This window comes from Panthera leo, chromosome B1 (assembly GCF_018350215.1).
Source record: "Panthera leo isolate Ple1 chromosome B1, P.leo_Ple1_pat1.1, whole genome shotgun sequence".
Taxonomy (NCBI): Eukaryota; Metazoa; Chordata; class Mammalia; order Carnivora; family Felidae; genus Panthera; species Panthera leo.
Window position 1 is genome coordinate 130,536,999 of NC_056682.1, and position 23,565 is coordinate 130,560,563.

The 23,565-nt window shown below is 35.7% G+C and overlaps 1 protein-coding gene across 4 annotated transcripts in view; it reads right to left on the reverse strand.

The window, feature by feature from the left end:
• Window positions 1-8,821: 8,821 nt before the first annotated feature.
• Window positions 8,822-23,565, reverse strand: part of MMRN1 (multimerin 1) — a 75,517-nt gene continuing 60,773 nt past the window's right edge. For all 4 annotated transcript variants that reach the window (XM_042935892.1, XM_042935893.1, XM_042935891.1 and 1 more), the window contains 2 exons: window positions 10,900-11,052; window positions 8,822-9,680 (listed from right to left, as the gene is read on the reverse strand). In XM_042935892.1, the coding sequence (XP_042791826.1) occupies window positions 9,259-9,680; window positions 10,900-11,052 (575 nt within the window). In that variant the 3' untranslated portion in view covers window positions 8,822-9,258. The remainder of the gene's footprint in view (window positions 9,681-10,899; window positions 11,053-23,565) is intronic.

Genomic DNA, 23,565 nt, shown 5'->3' on the forward strand with positions numbered 1-23,565 from the left:
CTTTCATAAAGAAAATACAGTTAAGGTCCGCTTCAGTACTATGCACAATGAAATAAATTTCATTGAAAACATAGTACTTCCTAGGCAGTGTTTTGAATTATTGTTGGACCTTAGAAAATACAGGGTAAAAATAAAAGCGGGAAAATGAACATCACGATTTTATAATCTGTACATTCTTTACACTGTGCTTTACAGGAAAGTGTGTAAGAAATGGAGAGTGGGAAGGAGAAAGGAAGAGGGAGGGAGCAGAAGAGAGACACAAAGAGAAAGAGGAATAGGAGATGAGCAGAGAAAATACAGGCTGTTAGAAACAAGAAGAAAAAGGAGAAAGGAAAAGAGGAGGAAGAGGTGGAGCTGGGGGAGGACAAGGGGAGAAGGTGAAAGAGAGGAAGGGAGTCACAAAAGGAGAAGCAGAATCATGAAAGTTAAAGACTAAAGCTTTTCCTTTCAGGGGCAAGGCCAGACATTCTCTGCAGACATTCAGAGGCTCACGTAGAGAATCAAGCTGTTGGGTAATGGGAAGGTGATCTCCTGCCTTGAGGCTTGCTTTCATAGAAAAGGAGTGGAGGTGGGGGGAGAAATGAATAAAAGTTCCTGCCAAGGGGACCTGGGGAGAGGCAATTAGGTCTTGGCTAGTTCTCAGGTACTGCAAATGCCATTTGTCTGCACCTGGAAGCGTCTTGGTTGCTAGGGAAATGACAGTAGTTTGAGAGGCTCCCAGGGAAACCTGCCGAGTCGCTGAGAAACACAGGGAGTGACTCTGGAGGTCAATGTTAGATTTAAAATGGGCAGTAAAGGAACAGAGTTACTCTCATATCTTTGTCTTTTCCAACCAAACGCTTGGAAAACAAAACTGTAACTTCCAGAAAGTCTTTCCATTCATTCTGAAAAATTGTCTTCCCTGGTGTTCTGTCTCAGGAAGGGAAGATCAGAAGAATGAGCCTCTGATATCTGTTTGGAGATTTTATAGAAACCTCCTCTTCCAAACTCCACCCCCACACTTATTTATTTTTATGTTTGTTTACCAGTATTCTCTCCTTTTCCAAAAGAGATGCAGGTGAAATCAATGAAATGGTATTTTTGGTGGAATTCTCTTATCTTTCCTCACGTGTTTTGGAGAGATAAATACATATTATTACAATCATTTTCTGATCAATTTTTATACAGAACATACTTTATATTAAAGGCAATCTGAATTCAGTACAGATTCATTTTAAAGCCACTACTCTAAGAAATTTTCTAAAAACTTCATAGCATTTTCTTCTCTTTTGGAGCTCAAAAAAACATAAAAAGTGTAAGTTTGCTAACTTCTTACATTTATTCAGCAGCAATACCTGGGTAGAAACTTAGCAATTCCATTATTGGAGCTTAAGCTCTATTTATTAAAAAATGTGCCCACTTTCCCCATCCATGCCTTTTATTTTAATGTACAGAGCTACCTCATAGGACTTCAAGAAGTATGAAGAACAGCACACTGATAATCATGTTATTAGGAAACAATTTTGGGATTCTATTGAAAGATATGTGGGGTGTTAAGTTTTTCTCTTGTTAGATGATTTGTCTGACAATTTGCCAAATTTTAAGAAATAGGGGAATAAAAAATAAGAGCACATTAACCACAAAGAATTTTTGGAGATAGTGATCCATGTTCCTTTCCTTCCTAGTTTTTGAGGCTAGTGTTAGAGTTACTCAGCAAATAGCATACCACAAAGTCCAAAGGGCAACGTATGTCTTAAAATTTTTTTCAAGACAAATTCACAGGTTTTCAGGTAGCAGCTGGGGTGAGTAGAGACAGTAATAATTTCCCTATCATAAATATTCTCTGCTAGTTTTTTATGTCATGTAGGCTAGAGAGAAGTTGATGAAGTGGTAGCAGTGTCTTACAACTCCACTGTTTTTCACTCTTCTTCCTTGTCTCATCCTGTGTCTGGCCATACTCTCTTTCTCACCATTGACCAATTTAGCTCTTGTTTTTTGTGGTTTTTTCTTCTTTTCCTTTTTCCTGCCTTCCTCCTCTCATCGACATCCACCACCTCCCACTCTTCTTCCTCTTCCTCCTCCTTATTTCTGATTTGCTCTTTTTCTACTTCTTCTTCCTCAAGTTTCTGCTGTCTATTTTCTGACAGTTAGCCACCAAAAGCAATAGGTAAAGAAAATATACAGGCATTTTCTCCCTGAAGTTTGTGTTACTTTTGATTTTGTAATTGTAGGGGGAAATGATGTTATAACTTTTAAATGGTAGTGATATAAGGGAGATTATAACTTGGGGTTTTGTATACTTCAAAGAGAGAATGGCAAACCAAATTCTGCCTAATTCTTGAGAGCGATCACTTCCCTGAGGCGGTAACTGGCCCTATGGAAAATGGTTTTCCACAAGGTCACTTGCCAAGATAATTTTTCCACTGATGTGAAGATGTATCTTGTTGGAAAAACTGCATGGATATATTAAGGTATATCTAGTGCATGCAGAAGCTGTTTGTTACAGCCCAGAATGGGAGCATTTTAAGAAAATCTGATGCTTCTCATAGACCTAAAACCTCTCCCTAACAAAGATAAGAACATTATCTAAGCATAGATACCACATTTAAATTTTCTAGATACAAAAAGTAAAGGGGTGCGTTGGTGGCTTTGTTTGTTGAGTGTCCGACTCTTGATTTCCACTCAGATCATGATCCCAGGGTTGTGGGATCAACCCCAGGTAGGGCTCCCTGCACTGAGCATGGAGCCTGGTTTGGATTCTTTCTCTCTCTCTCTCTCTCTCTCTCTCTTTCCCTCTGCCTCCTCCATCACTTGCATACTCTTTCTTTCTAAAACAAAAAAATTTTGAATAGTTTTGGAATTAATGATTATAAATTCAAGTCTGTCTCCATTTGTCTGAATAAAATGAATTCTCCTAGAAAATTTTCTAAATTTCTAAAATTTGATTAATTTAACACATTTAATTCTTTTCACACTCCCAGCATGTTCTATGCATTTAATAATCTCAATGACTCACCACTAGCTGCCATGCCAAGAACATTATTAATAAGCAACTGGTACCTGGCCTCATGGGATTCTCAGATGCTGTATAAGCATCCTAGTCTATTTTTCAAAATAGACTACAGAACCAGTTTTCAGATACCAATATTACTCATGATATCTATAATGTATTACTTAAATTTAAAAGGCTAGGTTTTTTTTTTTATGATACTCATGAATGCCTTTAAGGTATATAGATGTTGTTTTCTCAAACATGTTCTACTTTGAGTATACAGCATGGGAAGAGAGAAGCCAAAATGTTACAGAAACTCAGTGATGGTCTTTGGTTATTGCTTCCATTCATTGCAGGGGGTAGAGTTCATAGTTTGCTGTTAATGTAGAGAGAGCTGTGCGAATGACTAAAACCTACTGATGACCTCTCAGTGTGCTGACCATTTAAAGGAAATAGAATTAGAGCTTATGAAATACAATCCTGATTCAAAAGATTTAATGACAAGATTCAGAAAGGGCAATGAAAGTCACATTAAAAAGACATGCACTCTCTGGAGTGTCTTTTAAATTTCATCTACAGAATAATTTCCACTATTTAGCTGCCTCCTCAGCAGGATTAAAGAGATCTAAATATGTTCATTAAATAGCAAATCTGCAATGATGGGATAGGGAGTAAGGGATAGTAGGGAATTGAAGGACGATTTGAGATGATGGGAGGCATCTCTGTGGGATATTCTTTGTTAACAGCAAGATAACTCCGTGACAAATCATGAAAATCAGTGCATGTGAATATATCTAAGAAATCAAGATTAAAAAAGACATGTTCTTGGGGCGCCTGGGTGGTTCAGTAGGTTAAGCGTCCAACTCTTGCTTTCGGCTCAGTTCATAATCTCACGGTTCATGAGATAGAACCCCACACTTGGCTCCATGCTGACAGTGTGGAGACTGCTTGGGATTCTGTCTCTCCCTCTCTGTGCCCTCCACTGATTTCTCTCTCTCTCTCGCTCTCAAAATAAATGAAGAAACATTTTAAAAAGTACATGTCCTTGACATGTATTTGATGTATGAGTAGCCACTATCTTTGTCAAAGTTTGATATTTTTCTTATTTATTATCCATCTAGCAAGCTCAAATCATTTTTGAAAATGGCTAGGTAATAAAAATAAATGAATTCTTTCTACACGTTTTCTAACAAATTACTGTCATCCTAATCCACAGACCTCATTATAGATAAAGAAATAGACATGTGGTCCTCTTTACGCAAACTATGCACAATCAAATGCTTTAGTGGTAACGATGGTGACAGCAAAGATACATGAGGGGAGTAAATTACAAAAAAATAAAATAAAAGTTTAGAGCTATCTGTAATCGTACCCTGGTAAGAAGAATCTAGTGAGTCATTTTGTTAATTCGTGGCTGCAGTAAGGTAAGTAGAATAGTATTTATAAGAATACCCACCCTTTGCATTGTGTCATGTAGTATTTTCACTCAACTTGAATGAATTTGATAAAGTATTTATTTTAATCTGAAAAATAGGAAATTCAAGTAAGTGTATGAATCCAAATGTTTGGATTTAGATTCAAATACAATGAAAAGACACTGAAAGAAAAAACGAACAAACCACTAACTCGTAGGTTGTATCAGGTAACACTTTTACTGTGCTCTTCAGTGGGCTTGCTCTAAGTTTCTATTTGGATCTAATAGGAAAAATCACCTTACAACCAGGATCTGCTATAGACTGATACGTTTTCAACAATGAAAGTAAGATTTTAAAATATTCTAAATATTACTACATTCAACACTTGGTAACCGGAAAATGTTTTGACTAAAGCCTTTGACAATTCACGAAGAAATCCATAAAAAAAAAAAAAAGAAAAGAAAAGAAAAGAAAAGAAAAGAAAAAAGAAAAAGTAACAAAAACTCTAAAATTTGGACTCTTTCCGGAGTTTGGGATTGTTTAATTAGGATGTCAGGCCAGAGAAATGAATGCTACTTTGTTGTTGTTTTCTCTAAACACAAACGCGGTATAGCTCATTGAAAACTCTCACTGAGCTGTGGTAAAAGCTCTCAAGGGAGGGGATTTTAGAACCCTCCTCAGCTTGTTGATGAAACCCTGGGTTTGAAACCACTGGGGCAGCAAACATGTCTGCCTCCGACGGGGGAGATCAATGCCACACTCTAACACGGGTGTGTTGATCATTCCTGCTTTAATGTGTCCTGCACGTGCCTTGCAAGGATAGAGGGTAGAAAGACGAACAGGTTTGAATAATATGGAAAATTTTGTTACATTAAAGATCGCCTTTAATGAAGACAAAGAATATTATTCAACTTGCTTCTAATATGAAAAAGTTGGCACTAAAAACAATGTTTGTTTTTTTTTTAAAGGTACCAAGTTGTCTGTACATTTTCTTTAGACTTGGATGAAAAGTATGTGATAAAAAACTTAAGTTTTATAAATATATATATTATAATTTATATGTTAGATAAAGATATATATTTATATTAGATATATATTAGATAAATGAAAATTTCAACTTTTTAATTTTATAACTGAACGTATATATAATGTAAATATATACTATAAATAATATATTTACATATAATGTAATTGAACTTCTACAAATACAAATTCATTTGATTCAGTGAATTTAAATTTTGAAACAGATGAATAATAACAAAAAAATCCCCTCTAAGAAGATTAAATAGGCTAGTCAACCAAAAATCAACATGGCTTATTTTAATAAATTAAGCTTGTCACTTCTTAATGCTCAAATCTTATTAGTTCATTCTTCTAAAATAAGAGTTTTGACTTATGAAAGAGAATAAAGAAGAGTAATTTAGGCACACTTAGCTTTGAATCTGAACTTTCTCAGTTCTTGAGTGATCCAAAGGAGGTAATGGAAGCTTGGTCAGAGATGCAGAAAAAGAGGGGATGGTTATTAAAGATACATTTCCCATTGTCACAGAGCTGCTCATGATTTTGTTGGTAGTAAATGCCAGCATGACTCTGGATAATGTATTTCATATGTAGCATCCGTCTGTACTGATTTATTTGGTATTTATTTTTATATTATTTAAAAATATCTATCCTGCCTTCATGAAGTAGGTATTTATTAAATAATCGGTGAATGAATGCATAGGACGTTGTCATGAGTAACTAGGGTCGTATTGTACTTCAGGAGCTTGCTGGGCAGGAAGGTCTGGTGACAGAGAAGGGCTCTGCAATTCAATGTACAAAATAATAGCCATGCAAGTTGCTGTCTCCATGGGAGAAATCAAGAAAACCCCAGTGCTGTATTTTTTATCCATGAGTAAGTTTGGTCATAACAATAACATAACATAACATACTAAATTAATTGTCTTACATTATACTGGCTGGATTAAAAAAAAAAAAAAGCCAAAGAAGATTACAGCAACTTAAAAGTCACTACAATGACTCTTTGTCATTTATGTATTTCTAAAATATGTCTAAAAACAAAGGATTATATTAATAATTAAAATTCCAAACACCAAAGCATCATTTGATGCTAAATATTCTTAATTATCTAATTACAAACTTAATTAACCAAATTGTTCATGGCAATGAAAAATATTGTCAGATGATTTACTTCCTTCTGTTTTGCTAATATTAAAGTATGTTGAGATCATTAGAATCTATGTTGAAAGTGTCTCTGTAAGACAAAAATTGTATTTAATCTATGAGTACTTGAAAAAATAAAATGAAAAACAGTTTAGATCGTGATGCAATTTTAAGCAGGCACTAAAGAAACTATCAAAACATAATAAATATTTTTGAAAATGACCCATTTACACATAACAGAATTGTGAGTCACCAAGCCTCCACTTGTCAGTATCTAGCTCATACTCTTCCCTGACAGCCCGAGTCTATTACTGAGTGAGGCAAGGGTGTGAATCCCCAGCCATTTCAGCTCAACATGAGATTCTGATGGGCAATACTAAAGTTAACGATACTGGATTGTATATTTGAAAGTGGCTATGAGGGTAATTCTTAAGTGTTCTCATCACTAGGAAAAACTATTAGGTGAAGTGATGAATTTTTTTAAATGTTTATTTCTGAGAGGGAAAGAGAGACAGAGTGCGAGTGGGCGAAGGGCAGAGAGAGAGGGAGACACAGAATCCCAAGGAAGCAGTCTCCAGGCTCTGAGCTGTCAGCGCAGATACGGATGTAGGGCTTGAACTAAGGAATCGTGAGATCAAGACCTGAACTAAAGTGGGACGCTTAACCAACTGATCCACCCAGGCATCCCTGTGAAATGATGAATGTTAAGTAAACTCATTGTTGTAATCCTTTTGCAATATGTACATATGCCAATTTCATCATATAGTATACCTAAAACTAATATGGTATTATATATCAATTATATCTCATTAAAAAAAACAAACAAACAACTCACTTTATACTTTCCTGCAGGGTTGGCCAAGTTTTATCAGGTTGCAGTTTGAAATCTTCTCCTACATTATTATTAGGAGTTTCATACATGTTGTTGCGTGTTCATTCCTTTTAATTGCTTGGCAGTCTACTGTCTGGATATATAAGCGTGTGCTTAACCATTCATCTGTTGCTAGACATGTGGGTGGTACCTTGTTTTTGGCTATCACAAATAAAGCTCCCATGAACATTCATGTACAAGTCTTTGTATGGACATACGTTTTCAAGTTTTGGCCAATTTGAATTCTTCTCAAGTTTCTGCTATAAGAAAACATCATTTTCACTTTCAAGATTGGCAATATTTAAAAAATTGTGAATTTTGATGAGGGTGAAGAGGAGCTAAATAATGCTTTTTTACATGAGCAACAGGGGACTATGGATCAGCACAAATCTTTTCAAGGGCAATTTGATAGTACTTATCAAAATAAGAAAAATATGCTTGTCCTTTATTACAGAAATTTCCCATAGTTTGCTGTAGTTACCCTCTGTGAGCCTCAGTTTCTTAGCAGTAGAAAGAGGATGATAATACTTAATATGTATGTCATAGGTCTAATATGTATATATCATAGGATTCTAGTGAGCAATAAGTAAATTAATTCCTGAAGAATGTTTGCCAAGCCAGACTTTTTTTCATTATTATTTTTACTATTTACTTATAGGAACCTATTCTTCAGAAATACTTTATTAAACATGAAAAAAATGCATATTTAACGGTGTCTACTACAATAACGGTGTTATAATAAAATACTCTAAACAAGCTAAAGAGGTCTTCACGTAAATTGTGGTACATATATGGGAGGCAATAAAGACGAAGGGTGACTCTCCACTCTGGAGAAGACCCGGCCTGGTTCTAAATCCCGCCTCAGTCCTTGCTAGTTGTGGAGCTTGGTCCATCCTATAATCTCCCCGTGTCTGTTTCCTCAACTGTAAAAATGATAATAATAATACCCACTTTACAAGAGTTTTTGTGAGGAATCAAGGAGACATTCCATGTAAGTTCCTTAGAAGAGAATCAGGACAGAGCGAACATCACGTAAATCGTAGTATTACTCTGGAATCTTATGTCCCCTTTAAAAGAAGATGAGCAGGACTGATTGCACTGCCTTGGAAGGATACTCATCAGAGGAAACTTTTATTTTTTTCCGTGTAGATATTGTATAATGGAGGCAGGTAAAAGAACCACTTATACATGCTTAGACATAGATGTAAATGTTCCACTATTTGTCAATTATTACTTTAACCTCTAAATTACAGAGAATGGTAGTTAAGCATATTTCAAGTTTCAAATACAACTTTCTTAAGTTTGATTACAAATGAAAATTTTAATATATAAAACTGATCAACCCAATAATGAAGAGTAAAAATCAAAGTTAAAAAGACAACAACAAAAAAACACTTCTCAGTCTTTCAGTAATTTATTTGAATTTTGAACTTAGGAAATGTATGTTATATATTTATATACATAGGGAATAACAAAAGCTAAGTATTGTATTGTAGAGACTACTGTGACTGACAAAATCGAGTGATTGCCATTTAATCATATTACATTATATTAAAACTACTTAACTGGAGAAGACAAAAATCATTATGTCAACAAATGCACTTCGTTTTCTGTGTCACTAAATCTCTTTACGAGCAAAACTTTTTCGTATACAGGTTATCCGAGAGATAGTGAAATAATTTTCTGACATAAACAAACTTACAGGCTTACTCAGATTAAAAGAAAAGTTGATTTTCATTTCATGTAGAAAGCTAAAAACAGAGCAGATGTGCATGCAAAGATAAAGGAAAACTCTGGCTGCTTCTCAGTGAAGGTGATAGTCTGTCTTTCATACTAATTTATGTACGATATAACAAGTAACCACTAAATGTAGTAGCAGGGGGAAATTTGGCTGGAATTGTTCCTTTTACAAGTCGCAACCACACTTCCTGCCCATAATTTAATTCTAATAAGGCATCCCCAGTTAAAACCCTATCACAGCGTATTTCACTATTAATACTTTCAGATTCAAATGCCAGCTTGTCTCTTCCATCAACCACTAAAAATCCAGAGATATGGGCACTAAATGACTCAATGGTATACTTAAACACATACACCCCAAGATATGGAATTCTGAATTTTCCAGTTCTTGGAGTATACGAAGCTCCATAATTGACATCCAAATTATTAAATAAGATAGGACCAGGTGTAGTCATTCCATATGTGTGAGATGCAAAAAATGCCACCATCGGTGCATATCTGTAAGATCCTTTGGAAAAATCTGTTAGAGGAAAAAAAGTGGAGTCAATTTTCATGTTTTTTTTAAATATTGTCTTTCCTCATTTCTTTATCATTTTATCTCAGTTATAAAAAGGGCTACCAGCAGGGAAAAGGTCATTCATCAGATTTAACAAGGGCATAGGCAGATATGCCTGCCCCTTGGCTGGCTTATCTCAAATCATTTGCCCTCTGTGAGCCTCAGTTTCTCCATTCAGATCCGGCTAGAATGATAATAACGCTTAATACATCCCTCATAGAAATGCCTCAAAGATTAATTTGCGTGTTGCTTTGATCTCTCCAGAGATAAAGGAATTCAAAGCACTCTATGGTTCTTATGTTATGCCAGCATGTTTTAAAACCCCTAGTAGGAATTGAAGCTGACATGATGTAGAAACAATTTTTCCAGCACCTTGTCAAACAGTTTCTAGAGGCTAAAACGGAAGCCAGACGAAGTCATATGCACTATAGAGAAGTAGACAAAAGCACATTTCTATGTAATTAATGCCAAATGTACTTACAAAGGCTGAGATTTAAAAATAGACTAAAACATTTACTCTTTGGCATGCAGCATATTATTGAAGAAAGCCTGAGTTAAAATATGTTTTTGCCATCATTAAAGAAAATATATTTTAAATGTTGCACATATTTTCTTTTATAAAAATCAGAAATGGTACACTCTTAATTTGTAACAAGCAATACTTACGAAGGTAAATGGACAAAAAAGGCATTTGGTTCACTTACGAAGGTAAATGGACAAAAAAGGCATTTGGTTCTACTTAGTACGTCTGAGCATATTCTAAGTCTCACCCAGTCACAATGGCACTGTTAGCTTAACCTTCATAGAAGACATGCTGCTAATTACTTATTAAAGCTTCATTTAAATGACCATATCTGATATGAATCAAAGGTATATTTCTTTATCAACTTGTTTGAGAAGAAAGTTTATATCAATCAGGTATGTACATCTATGTTTTCTTTTAAGATGTACAAGAAAAAGAAAGACTGCCTCTATTATATCAAAATTGAAAATTTCAACAAGGGTACATCAATATGGATTTACCTGACAGACATTTCCGCTTGTAAACCATGTATGTCATTCGGTAAATTTCAGAAGTAAAAGGAATTAATCCTCACAAAAGTCCAGATTAATCATTTGCGAATATTTTCAAACAATGTTTTTATGACATTGAGCGAATCCAAGGCTGCGTGCGCTTTCCTACCTGGAGCCAGAGCATTTTCGTCCACCAGCTTGACGGTGCAGTTACCACCAGTGAACGGATGTCGGCAGGCACAGATAGAGCTAGTCCTTCCGTTTATACATGTGCCTCCGTTCTGGCATGGGGACCTACTGCAGTCTGAATACCCCTCTGTTTCTGAAAAAGAAAGAATCGAGATAAGAGAGGCTGAAAGTGACCTATTTTCTTGTTGATCTTAAATTATAGTTTGCAGCTGAATGGGAAAAACATTGAAGCAGAAATAAGAAAAATGGGTTCCCAGGCCCAGGTTGGCCGCCAGTATAGTCCCAGGACTTCATCAAACCTCTTAACTCTCTGAGCTCCTTTTACTGCTTCTTTGAAGTGAGAATCATTCTGTGATATTCAAAGTGGGGACAATCCATTGTGTGAAAATGTTAAGATTTTGCTTAACTGTAGAACAGAATAGGCTATCTGGACACAGATTTATATATATTGGAACTGATAAAGGTAGTACTTCAAATCATTGGAGAAGAAAAAACGTGGGTACATACATGGTGCTAATACAAATTAAGTATTCATAAAAACGTACTTTCCACATACAAAAACACTAAATGTAAAAAAAATAAAAAATAAAAAAACAAAAACAGGAACCCAAACAATCCATACAATGATATTACAATCAAGTGAAAAGAATATCTTTGTAGAACTGTAAGATTTTGGAGAACTCAAAGCAAAACAAAACAAAGATCCAGAAGCCATAAGAGAAAATCCTGACCTTTGACCACCCAAGAACAAAACACATTTGCAGTGAAAGTCAATCATCATCAGGTTCAAAGATGAGTGACAGATTAAGAGAAAATTTTTTTGACAAACACAAAGAACGAACGATATCCATAAGATATGAAAAGCTCTGATCAATCCAAAGGATTGTGGGGAAAAAAAGTGAAAAATGGACAAGTGATATGAACTGGCCAAATACTGAACAAAACCCACAAAAGTTCATTAACATTTTTAAAGCCTATTCAACTTCACTAATTAAGGAATAGTAAATTTTCACCACCATTTTTATATCAGGTTGCAACATTTAAGAAGACAGAAAATATTCAGTTATGGAAAAAATGGGCATTCTCATACAATGTTGGTTAGACCTTAAATTGTTAGAACATTTGAGTGAACAATTTAACCATATTTATCAGAATTAAAAAGGCTCATGTGCTCAAAGCCAGAAATTTCTCCTGAAAGAATATAAAATCCAGAGACATTTGCCTATGTATACAAAGAGAATTGTTAAAAAAAATGTTCTCTGTGACATAATCTGCATTAGTGAAAAACTATAAGACACCTAAATGACCATTTCATTGTAAAATAAATTATAGGTATCTTTTCCCTAAGGAATATTAGACAGCAGTTAAAGAATGAGATAGATTTCTGACCCATTTGATTTACCGAAGGCAGAAAGTTCCAGTTCACTCATTAGATATAGAATAATTTCAATTATTTAGAAAACCTCAAATTATAAATATGGTTATAAAGGTAATTCATAATTATGTAAACACAGAGAAAAGGTTAGGGAATACATTACTGGCCACAGTTACCGCTATGGCGCCACCTTGTGACAAAAGTGTAAACAGCTTACAATTTACTCATTTCTAATCCTGATTGTTGATTTTTAAATTTAGGGTTATTTGCTTTGTTTAACCTTTTTCTCAAGAAGTGAGATCTGTAAATATCTCATATACATTATAATTCATATTGAAGTAATTCAAATTCACATATAATGTGACCAAACTACATGCCTGTATTATTAGAATTTTTTTGCAAAGAAAATATATATTACACAATTAGAAATAGGTTTAAATTATTTTGATATATTTTCTTCAATATTCCATAAACTGATTTTCTCATTATGGAAAATGCTACATGTATGTATTATCTTTTTAAAAATGTCTCGAACTGGCCTACACTTTTTTTAACATCATTTCTCAACCAAGTGAATAGGTTATTAAACCCTTCCATTTACTGTTACCTATCATTCTAAAACCTAGCTCATTGCTTCCTAGCTTAAAAAATTTCAATGATTCTCCATTACCTATAGAAATGTGAATTCTTTATGTCAAAGCACTGGCTTCATCTGTTCTCATGTTCTCCGTTTCTAGCCCAGTGATCGACTCACAGGGTGGTGTTCAATTACAGTGTCTCATTAGGAATGAATCCACTGTGCAGTGGAGCTGAGGGGATACTGAATTATTTATGCAATCTGATCAGCTCTATAAGTCTTATTTTCCCAGATTGGAAAATGCTATTCTCACCTGCAGATTCTGCCCCCATGCGTGAATCAGGGATCAAACCTATTCGAGGCAGGAGAACTTCAGAAATTCTAGAAATGTACTTTTTTGTATTCCTATTGGCTCTACTGTGATTCTATAAAACCAGGGCCTTTGCTTTCTATTTAATGTGTAGGATGTGCTTTTCATTCTTCTCCTCCCTCCCATTCCATTACCTCTAGGAATAGGGTATTTCCTTGTTCTCTCTGAGTTGTTTCAGAGGATGACACTTTATTCTTTATTCTGATTCCTTTGCAGGATCATTCATCTGGAGGAGGGGTTCACTTGAGTCTGATTGCTTCTATTGCTGTAGTAGCTGGAACTTGCTGAGAATACACATGGTTTGCCTTCTGGGGCATCTTATGTTCCTACTGAATACCTGTCCAGGGAGCCTCACACACTGGTCTCCACCTGCTTCTGCCACTTGTGTTTTAAGTCCTTTTCTCTGCCTTCTTTGATGTTTTAGACAACTCTGGTCTCCAAATCCCTGTTTAAACAATCCACACCATGATACATAAAATTATGCCCATGTCTTCCAGAACTGGATATATTGGGAATTGACTCTAATTAGAGCAGGCTACAGTAACAGTTGCCCGTTATAACCTCATACTGAAATGAAATGACCTTATAATTTTGTTAATAATACATAAGTATTAAGTGTTCATTTTCAATTTTTGCAACTGCATTACATTGTGTCATAACAGGTCTTCTATGTTCTGATGTCACCAAAATTATCTAAAATCTCATATTTATTTAATTCATTTTAGAATGGATTTGTAATTATTACCAATAATTACATTTATCTTATTAGACTTGATTTACCATCTGTCCATAGAAACTGTTCTTTAATTCTGTATACAATGTTTTAAATTAACACTCCCAGCTTCATCATTTTCAAACTTATGTTTTATCTAAGTTCATCTAAGTGATGAACTGATGAAAATACTTAATGGATCAGTGTCAAGCACAGAGTTTTATAACAGACAACTAAAGACTGATTGACATTGATTTATAAATTGAAACTATTTATGGTTATACAATCAGTTAAAATCTACTTTTGTACATCATCCGACTCACATTTCTACCTTATTACTAAAATACTTAAAAAGTGGTTAGGCATCTTTATAAGTTCTTGCATACGCTTGTGCTCAAAAGGCAATTTTTTCTTGAATTAACAACAAAAATCAGACCCCCTAAAAGCATCATTTTCTTTTTGAAATCTTCTTTAATCCCTGTCAATAGGATTAATTACATTAATTCTCTTATTGTCAGATGCTGAGAAGTTCTCGTGTTGAATTTATCAAACTTCAGTGTAATTGCTCACGTATCCTCCTGACTCTCGATTAGATTGTGAGCTTTTGTGAAGTCAGGGCTTGGATCCTCTATTAAACTTTGTGTCACTACAGACCAGCACGATGCCTGACATACCAAGTGCTAAAATGTCTTTTTAAAGTGGAATAAAGAAGCACAGGGTGTTGTATGGAATTCTTGAATCACTTATATCATACATCTGAAACTAATAGCACTGTATGTTAACCACCTGAGTGAAATTAAAAACTGAAAATAATAAAATAAAGTTGAATAAGCAGATTAATGAAAGATTGAATAGACAACCACATTCTTAACCCAACACTCTATCCTTTCTTCACATTTTCAAAGACCAGGTAGAGTTTGATGCTATGATGTCATTGGCATGTTTTTCTAGAGACACGGAATCATCTCAAGCAAACTTTCCACAGCTTCTCTCCTACCTTGGGCTTCAATAACCTCTTAAACTCTTTATAACCCATTTATTTTCTTTGGTGGAGGTCAGTATGATTAGTTGAACAGTTCTGCCAACTCAACATTCTACTATCTTGGGTAAGTAGCATAACTAATCTTTCAATATTCATTTCCCTGCTCTGAACATGACTAAAATTCCTTTGCCATTGACTTGGAATGTTTCATAAGCTTCAATTTGTTCTGGTCTTTGCTTTCAGGCTCCTAATATGTACTCAAGTTACACTTTCTTATTAATCCTGCTTCTACATTTCATAAATGTTCATGTAAAACTTGAATTGACTGGAGAACTCCTTACATTTTCAAAGCACTCTGCCTTTGCTAATATTTGTCGTTCTCTATTATAATTACTTGTGACATCTATGAGGTCCATGAGAAGAGGGAGTGTGTTGAATTTACCACTCTGTCCACTCAATCTTTCTCAGGGGTCATTCAACACTTACTCAATAGATAGTTAATGAAAAAAATGAAGCAGCAGGGGCACCTGGGTGGCTCAGTTGGTTAAGCATCCGACTCTTGGTTTCAGCTCAGGTTGTGATATCATGGGTTTGTGGGTTCGAGCCCTGCATCAAGCTCTGCGCTGGCAGCACAGAGCCTGCTTGGGATTCTCTCTCTCTCCCTCTCTATACCCCTCCCCCACTTGTGCTCTCTCTGTCTCTCTCAAAATAAATAAAATTAAGAATAAATCTAAAATAAATAAATAAATAAATAAATAAATAAATAAATAAAATGAAGTGGCCTGTTATATGGATGTCTTCTTCATTTTTATTTTTATTTATAGTACATATAATGTTATATATAATACATTTTATCTAATATATTTTACTGTCATTTTATTTAGTATTTACCTAATTCATTTTGCATTTTTATTCCTTAGTTCTGCTTTAGCATCAAGATCCCTTTCTTTCTTTCTTTCTTTCTTTCTTTCTTTCTTTCTTTCTTTCTTTCTTTTTCCCTCCTTAAACAATAACATTGCAGAGGGAAGATAACCCTGATCTCTACTTGGGGCAGAATGGAGTTTCCAAAGAGGAGTGAGGAAACTTGACATTGCCTCTGGGCCAGTTTTATCATATACAGAGAAGAGTATGATGTACAAATCTACTGCACAACTTAGGTCAAGGTAACATTCCCATACAACATTAGGACTTTATTTTTCATTCCAATTCCAATGCTCTCTAAAATGATTCCACCCTCATACTTATGGATGCATTAACTTTCAGCATTAGTCTGTGTCCGCATTTATCAAAATTGTTCCTTTCAAATAAGGCTTATCCTTCCATTGCTCTAAAATTGCTTCATATGCTCCTTGCCAACAACTTAGAGAAGTGTATTTATTTGCTTGTATTAAGCTTCCAAACTCATTGTTCTAATTACTCATATTCTATCCATTGGTGGATAGATGGATGGAAATACTGTTTCTGACCATCTTTACTACTTTTCCTTCAAGTCATCAGTTTTTATTTTTGTTCTTCTTTTTAACTCACATCTGTTGTTCTTGATACTTTTTCTGGGATCTTTTTTCTCAGCCTTTCAAATATAGCTTTAAAACTCATTTAATCCTATCTGCTATCCTTCGCAAATGTATTCGCTCTGTCCCAGAAGATTTACTCTAACCTTGTCATTAAATTATCATTCACTTATCTTTTTTTTTTTAAATTAACACTTATTTACTTTTTGAGAGACAAGGACAGAGCATGAGCAGGTGAGGGACAGAGAGAGAGGGAGTCACAGATTCTGAAGCAGGCTCCAGGCTCTGAGATGTCAGCACAGAGCCCGACACAGGGCTCGAACTCACAAACCACAGGATCATGACCTGAGCCAAAGTCAGACACTTAACGGACTGAGCCACCCAGGAGCCCCTATCATTCATTTATCTTAAGACATGACCTAGGAAATTAAATGTTTCTATTTGATATCATCAACTGTTTTCACCTTTTTCTTAAAAGTCATAGCATTTAATCAAAAACAGTATTTAAAAAATGACAAATACATTAAAATGTGTTCAACACTATTAGTCATTAGGAAGATGCAAAATATAATCACAATTAGATACAACTACACACCTACTGAATGGTAAAATAAACAATATTGATGATACCAAGGGTTGGCAAGGTTGTGGAGAAATTCTTGTACATTACTAGTGGAAATGGCAAATGGTTCGCCATTACTTATAAAAGTAAAACTATGCTTATTTTACAAGCAAGCTATGCTTTTGCTATGTATTTATTCAAAAGAAATGAAAACTTGTGTGCACACAGGAACCTATGCATGAATGTTTATAGCAGCTTTATTCATAATCACCTCACACTGGAAATAACCAAAATATCTTTCAACTGGGAAATGGATGAACAAACTGTGGTGCATCCATGCAGTGGAATGCTACTGGGAAATAAAAAGGCATGCATTCAACAACACGGATGAATCTCAAACCTAGTGTACTAAGTGGAAGAAGGCAGACTCGAAAGCCTACGTACATGCATTTCATTTATGAAATATTCTGGAAAAGATAAAACTGTGAGGAAAGACAACAGACCACTTGTTGCCAGTGACTGGGAGTAGAGGTAGAGTCTGACTACAAAGGTACATAAGGAAATTTGGAGGGGGTGATGGGTGATGGACAGGTTCTCTGTCTTGATTGCTGTGGTGATCATATGACTGCATTTGTCAAAACTCACAGACTGTGCATCCTTCCACATCCCTATGTTTCTTTTTGTTTGTTTGTTTTCATTTTTTTTTCTTAAAGATTGAGTTCTGTGATACATATACTTTCCTGATTATTATCACTCCTTCTCTTTTTTTTCCTTCATTGATCTCTCTCTCTCTTTCTCACTTTCATCAAACATAGGATATCTCCATGTTTTTCTTTTCTTTTCTTTTTCTTTAGCTTTCTAATTTACTTCTGTGTCCTTGAACATCACCTCTGTGCAAGTAATTTCCAACTTTTACCTGCAAACCAGTTTTTGATTTGAGGCTTACATTACTAATTAACTTATGAACTTTTGATAGAAATGGTAGATTTGTTTTAAGTTTATTTATTTATTTTGAGAGAGAGAGAGAGAGGCAGGGAGCAGCAGAGTGAAAGGGAGAGAGAGAATCCCAAGTAGGCTCCACACTGTCAGCACAGAGCCTGATGCCAGGCTCCAACTCACAAACCATGAGACACGAGACCATGACCTGAGCTGAAATCAAGAGTTGGCCACTTAACTGATTGAACCACCCAGGCGCCGCTGCAGAAATCATTGATTTTTAAACTAATGTATCACAGACTAAACTTCCCTTCTTGTATATATCTGTGCTTCCTCCTTAATGTTCCTATTTCCATTAGTGGAAATCTTTATGGGATTGATGCTTTATTCAAACTTTGCTGTTATTCTTCATTCTAAGTCTTTGTATTTTCAATTAGATAATTTCTACTAAATATATATTCACATTTAACTGATACTCCCAGCTTCCATTTTATTCCTGTCTTCATCTATTCATGCCAGAGCTGTTATAATGATTTTCTAACTGGTCTGTCTAAAGAACTCAAACTTAATAATGCACATACATGATTAGCCATATTCCTGCTTAAAAATCTTCAGGGTGCCTGGGTGGCTCAGTCTGTTAAGCATCCGACTTCAGCTCAGGTCATGAGCTCAGGTCATGATCTCATGGTTCCTGAGTTCAAGCCCTGTGTCAGGCTCTGTGCTGAGGGTTCAAAGCCTGGAGCCTGCTTTGGATTTTGTGTCTCCCTCTCTCTCTGCTCCTCCCCAGCTTGTGCTGTATCTCTTTACGTCTCTCAAAGATAAATAAATGTTAAAAAAAATCTTTGTTACCAAGAGAATGAATCTGAACATAGTATACTCAACACAGGATGTAAATGGTTGATTAATGAATGTTCAGCCCAAATCTCCCTCTTACATGAGATTTGTCCAAACACCCAGTTCTTAATAAGAAATGAAACCCTTATAATAATGAAAACATATAGCATTCATTTAGTGCTTAGTACATACTTTGGTATATTTCTTTCACATTCAAAATAGTTTTATAACTATGTAGTGTTCATCAGCATATGAAAAATTTTAAAAATAATAAAAATACATAAAACATAACAACAACCAAATGTCACATTGCTCTCTAGGCACATCCTCTATGATCAACTTTTGTTAAAACAAAACTACAAAGTCTCTGAGCCAGAGTCTTGCTTTCTTTATCTTTATATTCCCAGTTTCTTGCCGACTTCACTATTTTTCTATCAATTGAAGCCTATCCTATCATCTTATTTAATAATGTTGTAATCTGCTCCCAGCATATCCTGGTGCATCCTGCAGTACACTGATTCCCTTACCTTCCTTTGCTTTTCCTTTTATGCATAGCATTTATTACCTTTTAACATATAATGCAATTTATATTTTTATTAATTGTTTTTTCCTCTATCACTGCGAGAGTGTAAACTTCAGGAAGATAGCTTTAAAAAAAAAAGTTATGATGTATCCAAAATACCTAGAACAGTACCTGATTCCATTTAGCACTCAGTTATATTTGTCGAATTGAGCAGTTAGGAACTGTTACCATTTTCAAATAACTAATAATTCTAAGATAGTTATTTGACCCTAAGAGAAAAACTGCTTAAATTAGTTTGAGCACAACACTTTGGGGTAATAGAACACTGAATTATAAAAATTATCTGATGCTTTTACCGCACCTTTAATCTAGGAAGGTATTTTTAAAGATCTAGAGGTAGATATGCAATTTGAGATTTTTAAGAAAATTTCTTAGATTACAATAAAGTCACTGATTTTAGGCGATATTTGGAAAGTAGAGTTGATGCCATCTCATTAGTACCCAGATAACTATTTGGGTTACTTGAGTACTTTTCATAACTTCCAATAATACGGCAGTCTTGCAGAATACAATCAGATGCTAACATCCACCTGAGGTATGCTTGTCCTACTACTTCTTGCTCTTTTCTCACTATTCTCTCCTCACTTCTCTTTCTCCACCACCCTTGGAGGATGTTGTTGCCCTGACTCTGCTCTATTTCCCATCTCTCTGTAGAATGCATACCTTCCCCTGGCTTATCCCACCCACACCCAGAGTTTCAAAACACTGTCTTTATGCTGATGCCTCTCAAATCTAAATATCCATACATATTTTAAAATTTAACACTTGCTTATGATTATAAAGTCTAGAAAAGAATTCTTAAAGGAGCATTGATTAACCATAAAAATGGCTTCCTTTTTTGGTAAAAGGTAGATGTATATTTTGGTTCCTCTATCATTCTGGCACAATGCCATGCAATAGATTTCTTCCACTGATTTCTTTAATTCTCCATACACTGTGTAATGATATTATGGGTAATTTTTTGGAGGTGAAGAGTCTTGAGTTTCAATCGATCAATAATGTCGGGGCGCCTGAGTGGCTCAGTTGGTTGAGCATCCAACTTCGGCTCAGGTCATGATCTCACGGCCAGTGAATTCGAGCCCCGCCTTGGGCTCTGTGCTGACAGCTCAGAGCCTGGAGCCTGTTTCAGATTCTGCGTCTCCCTCTCTCTCTGACCCTCCCCTGTTCATACTCTGTCTCTGTCTCTCTGTCTCAAAAATAAATAAACGTTAAAAAAATTAAAAAAATAAATCAATCAATAATGATATCAGTAAAGGTGACATGTCATATTTTCCCCCCAAAGAATGGTATTCAACATAAACATATTTGAATAGTTCAAAGTAATCTTATAATAAAATACTTATTACTTCTTTTCAGGGTCACTTTTAAGCTATGTATAGTGAAATTGACAATTAAATGTTTCTCAAACTTCATGTGCAGTTAAAATTTGGTACAGCTATTATGTTTATGCTTCAATTTTTTGTCAAGATGTAACTATAATGTCTGCTCAGACAGTAGTTCACAATATGTGATTTAATAATCCCTACACTTTCCTTCTCGTGTTTGATAACTCATGTATGAAATCATATTATCATGTGCAATTTTCAATTTATAGTGTTTTTGATGCCAGTACAAAGACATCTATTCATTGTATTTAGTTATGGACCAGTTAAATTTTTTTTTTAATGTTTACTTATTTTTTACAGAGAGAGAGACAGAGCATGAGCAGGGGAGGGGCAGAGAGAGAGGGAGACCCAGAATCCGAAGCAGGCTCCAGGCTCTGAGCTGTCAGCACAGAGCCCGACTTGGGGCTCGAACTCAGGAACCGCGAGATCATGACCTGAGCCGAAGTCAGACGCTCAACCGACTGAGCCACCCAGGAGCCCCTAGTTATGGACCAGTTAATAATCAAATCTGTTTTCAACTCTTGGGTGCCAAAGAATAGTCTATTGTAGAAATAGCTCCTGTGATTCAGGAGAAAGAACCTAAGCATGTTCGGTGTCTGTGTAAATGGGGACTTGGTATTCTGTCCCCTTTCCTTTTTTGTGTCAGACCATGTGTTACAAATTTTGGTTCAGATGTGAGTATCAAACACATGGGTTTCTGCCTGCTCACCTCAGATACCATGGACACTTTACTACAAGACAAGGTACAGGAAGGGCCTGTCAGTTTTGTCAGCATCCTCTCCTCAATTGTCATCCTTCCATCTGAGGGAGAATCACATGGAAACCTGGGGAGTCTTTTTTTCTCCCGGGAACCATGAACGAAAATAGTACATTTAATATTCTCTCCAACACTGGTATGTTTTATTGACACAAACTGGGGAGACTATCCCCAGAAGACAGGCTTGCTAATCAATTCTGACATAATGAATATCTTTACGATCATGAACAGAAAAGAATTAATGGAGCAGGCCTGAGACTGCTAGCTTTAGAGAGGCCTGCTTGCAAGGTTTTGTCCTTAGCCCACATCTGGGCACTTGGCTTCTTGCCATTTCCTAATTGGTAAGCGTCATTCACCGTGCCCCGACTTTTTGTACAAATAATGTGGGTATCCTGAACATCTGTTTTCTTTCTGAGAGTCTGGAGTTGTGGTAGATGCTAGGCAGAGGGTGCCTACATGGCCAGTCCTGTTATAGATGGAATGTTTGTGTTGGCTAAGAATTCATACATTGAAATCCTGACCCCTACCCCCCAGTCTGATAGTATTGGTAGGTAGGGACTCTGGGAGGGGGGGCGGTGAGTAGGTCATGAGGGTGAAGTCCTCATGAATGGGATTAATGCCTTTTTTTTAAACAGACCTCAGAGAGCTCTGTCACTCCTTCCCTTTCTGCCATGGGAGAATATAAGACATGTACAGTCTGCAACCTGCAAGAGGGTTCTCTCCAGAACCCAACCATGATGCACCGATGTGAGACTTCCAGCTTCTAGAACTGTGAGGAATAAATTTCTATTGTTTATAAGCCACCTAATCTATCGTACTTTGTTACAGCAGCCTGAATTGACTAAGACAAGCCCCAATAAAACCCTTGAGTGCTGACCATCTGAAGGACTTCTCTGGTAAGAAATATTGCACATACGTTACTGCATTTGTGTGTGTGGGGGGGGGGGTAAGGGGGACTAGAGAAAAGAACACACACAAGCGTGCTCCTTTATAGGAGAGAGTGAGCATAAGAAAGCTGGTACAAGATTTCTCCAGACTCTGCCTGTATCATTTGCCCACTCTGATTCTATCAGGTATCTTCTCACTATAATAAACGTTAGCTCTGTGCATAACTATATGCCAAGTTCCATGAGTGCTTCGGGCAGATCACCAAACTTGTGTGTGGTTTTGGAGACCTTATAAAATATATCATGAATTCTAAATTCAAGCACTTGTCCTTCAAAATTTAATTAGCTTATAGTTAACTATTTTGTACAGAAGTCAACATATTAATTATCTTTTTTTTTTTTTTTTTTTTTTTTTTTTTTTTTGAGAGAGAGAGAGAGTACAAGCCAGGGAGAGGGGCAGAGGGAGAGAGATGGAGAATTTTAGGCAGGCTCCACACTTAGAATGGAGCCTGACACAGGGCTCAATCCCAGGATCCTGGGATCATGATGTAAGCTGAAATCAAGAGTCAGATACTCAACCAACTGAGCCATCTAGGTGCCCCACCTTATTCGTTATCTTGAGGTATATTTGAAAATGTTAATTTTTTTATAATATGGAAAAACACATGAAGAGTAGAAATTACCTTGGAAAAGACCATTATTAAACTTTTTGCAGGTATTTTTCAGCAATTGTTAACACAGATACATTTTTTTACACTTAAGCCTTTACATTTTGTATCCTATTCTTTTTGAGTTATCATTATATGATAGGCATTAACTCAGTTATAAACATATGTTGAAGTTATTTTAATATTTATTTATTTATTTTGAGAGAGAGAGAGAGAGCAAGCAGGGAAGGGATAGAGAGAGAAGGAAAGAAAGAATCCCAAGCAGGCTCCATGCTGTCACTGTAGAGCCCAACGTGGGCTCCAACCTCCTAACTATGAGAGTGAGAACATGACCTGTGTCATAATCAAGAGTCGGAAGCTCAACCGACTGGGCCAGCCAGGCACCCCCATATGTTGAATTTAAAATACAATGACTTATAAAGATAGGGAATGATGGAATACCATGAGTCTGTAAATTATGTTGATATATGTAAATGATTATATGTCAAGTGTTAATTGAAAATATTA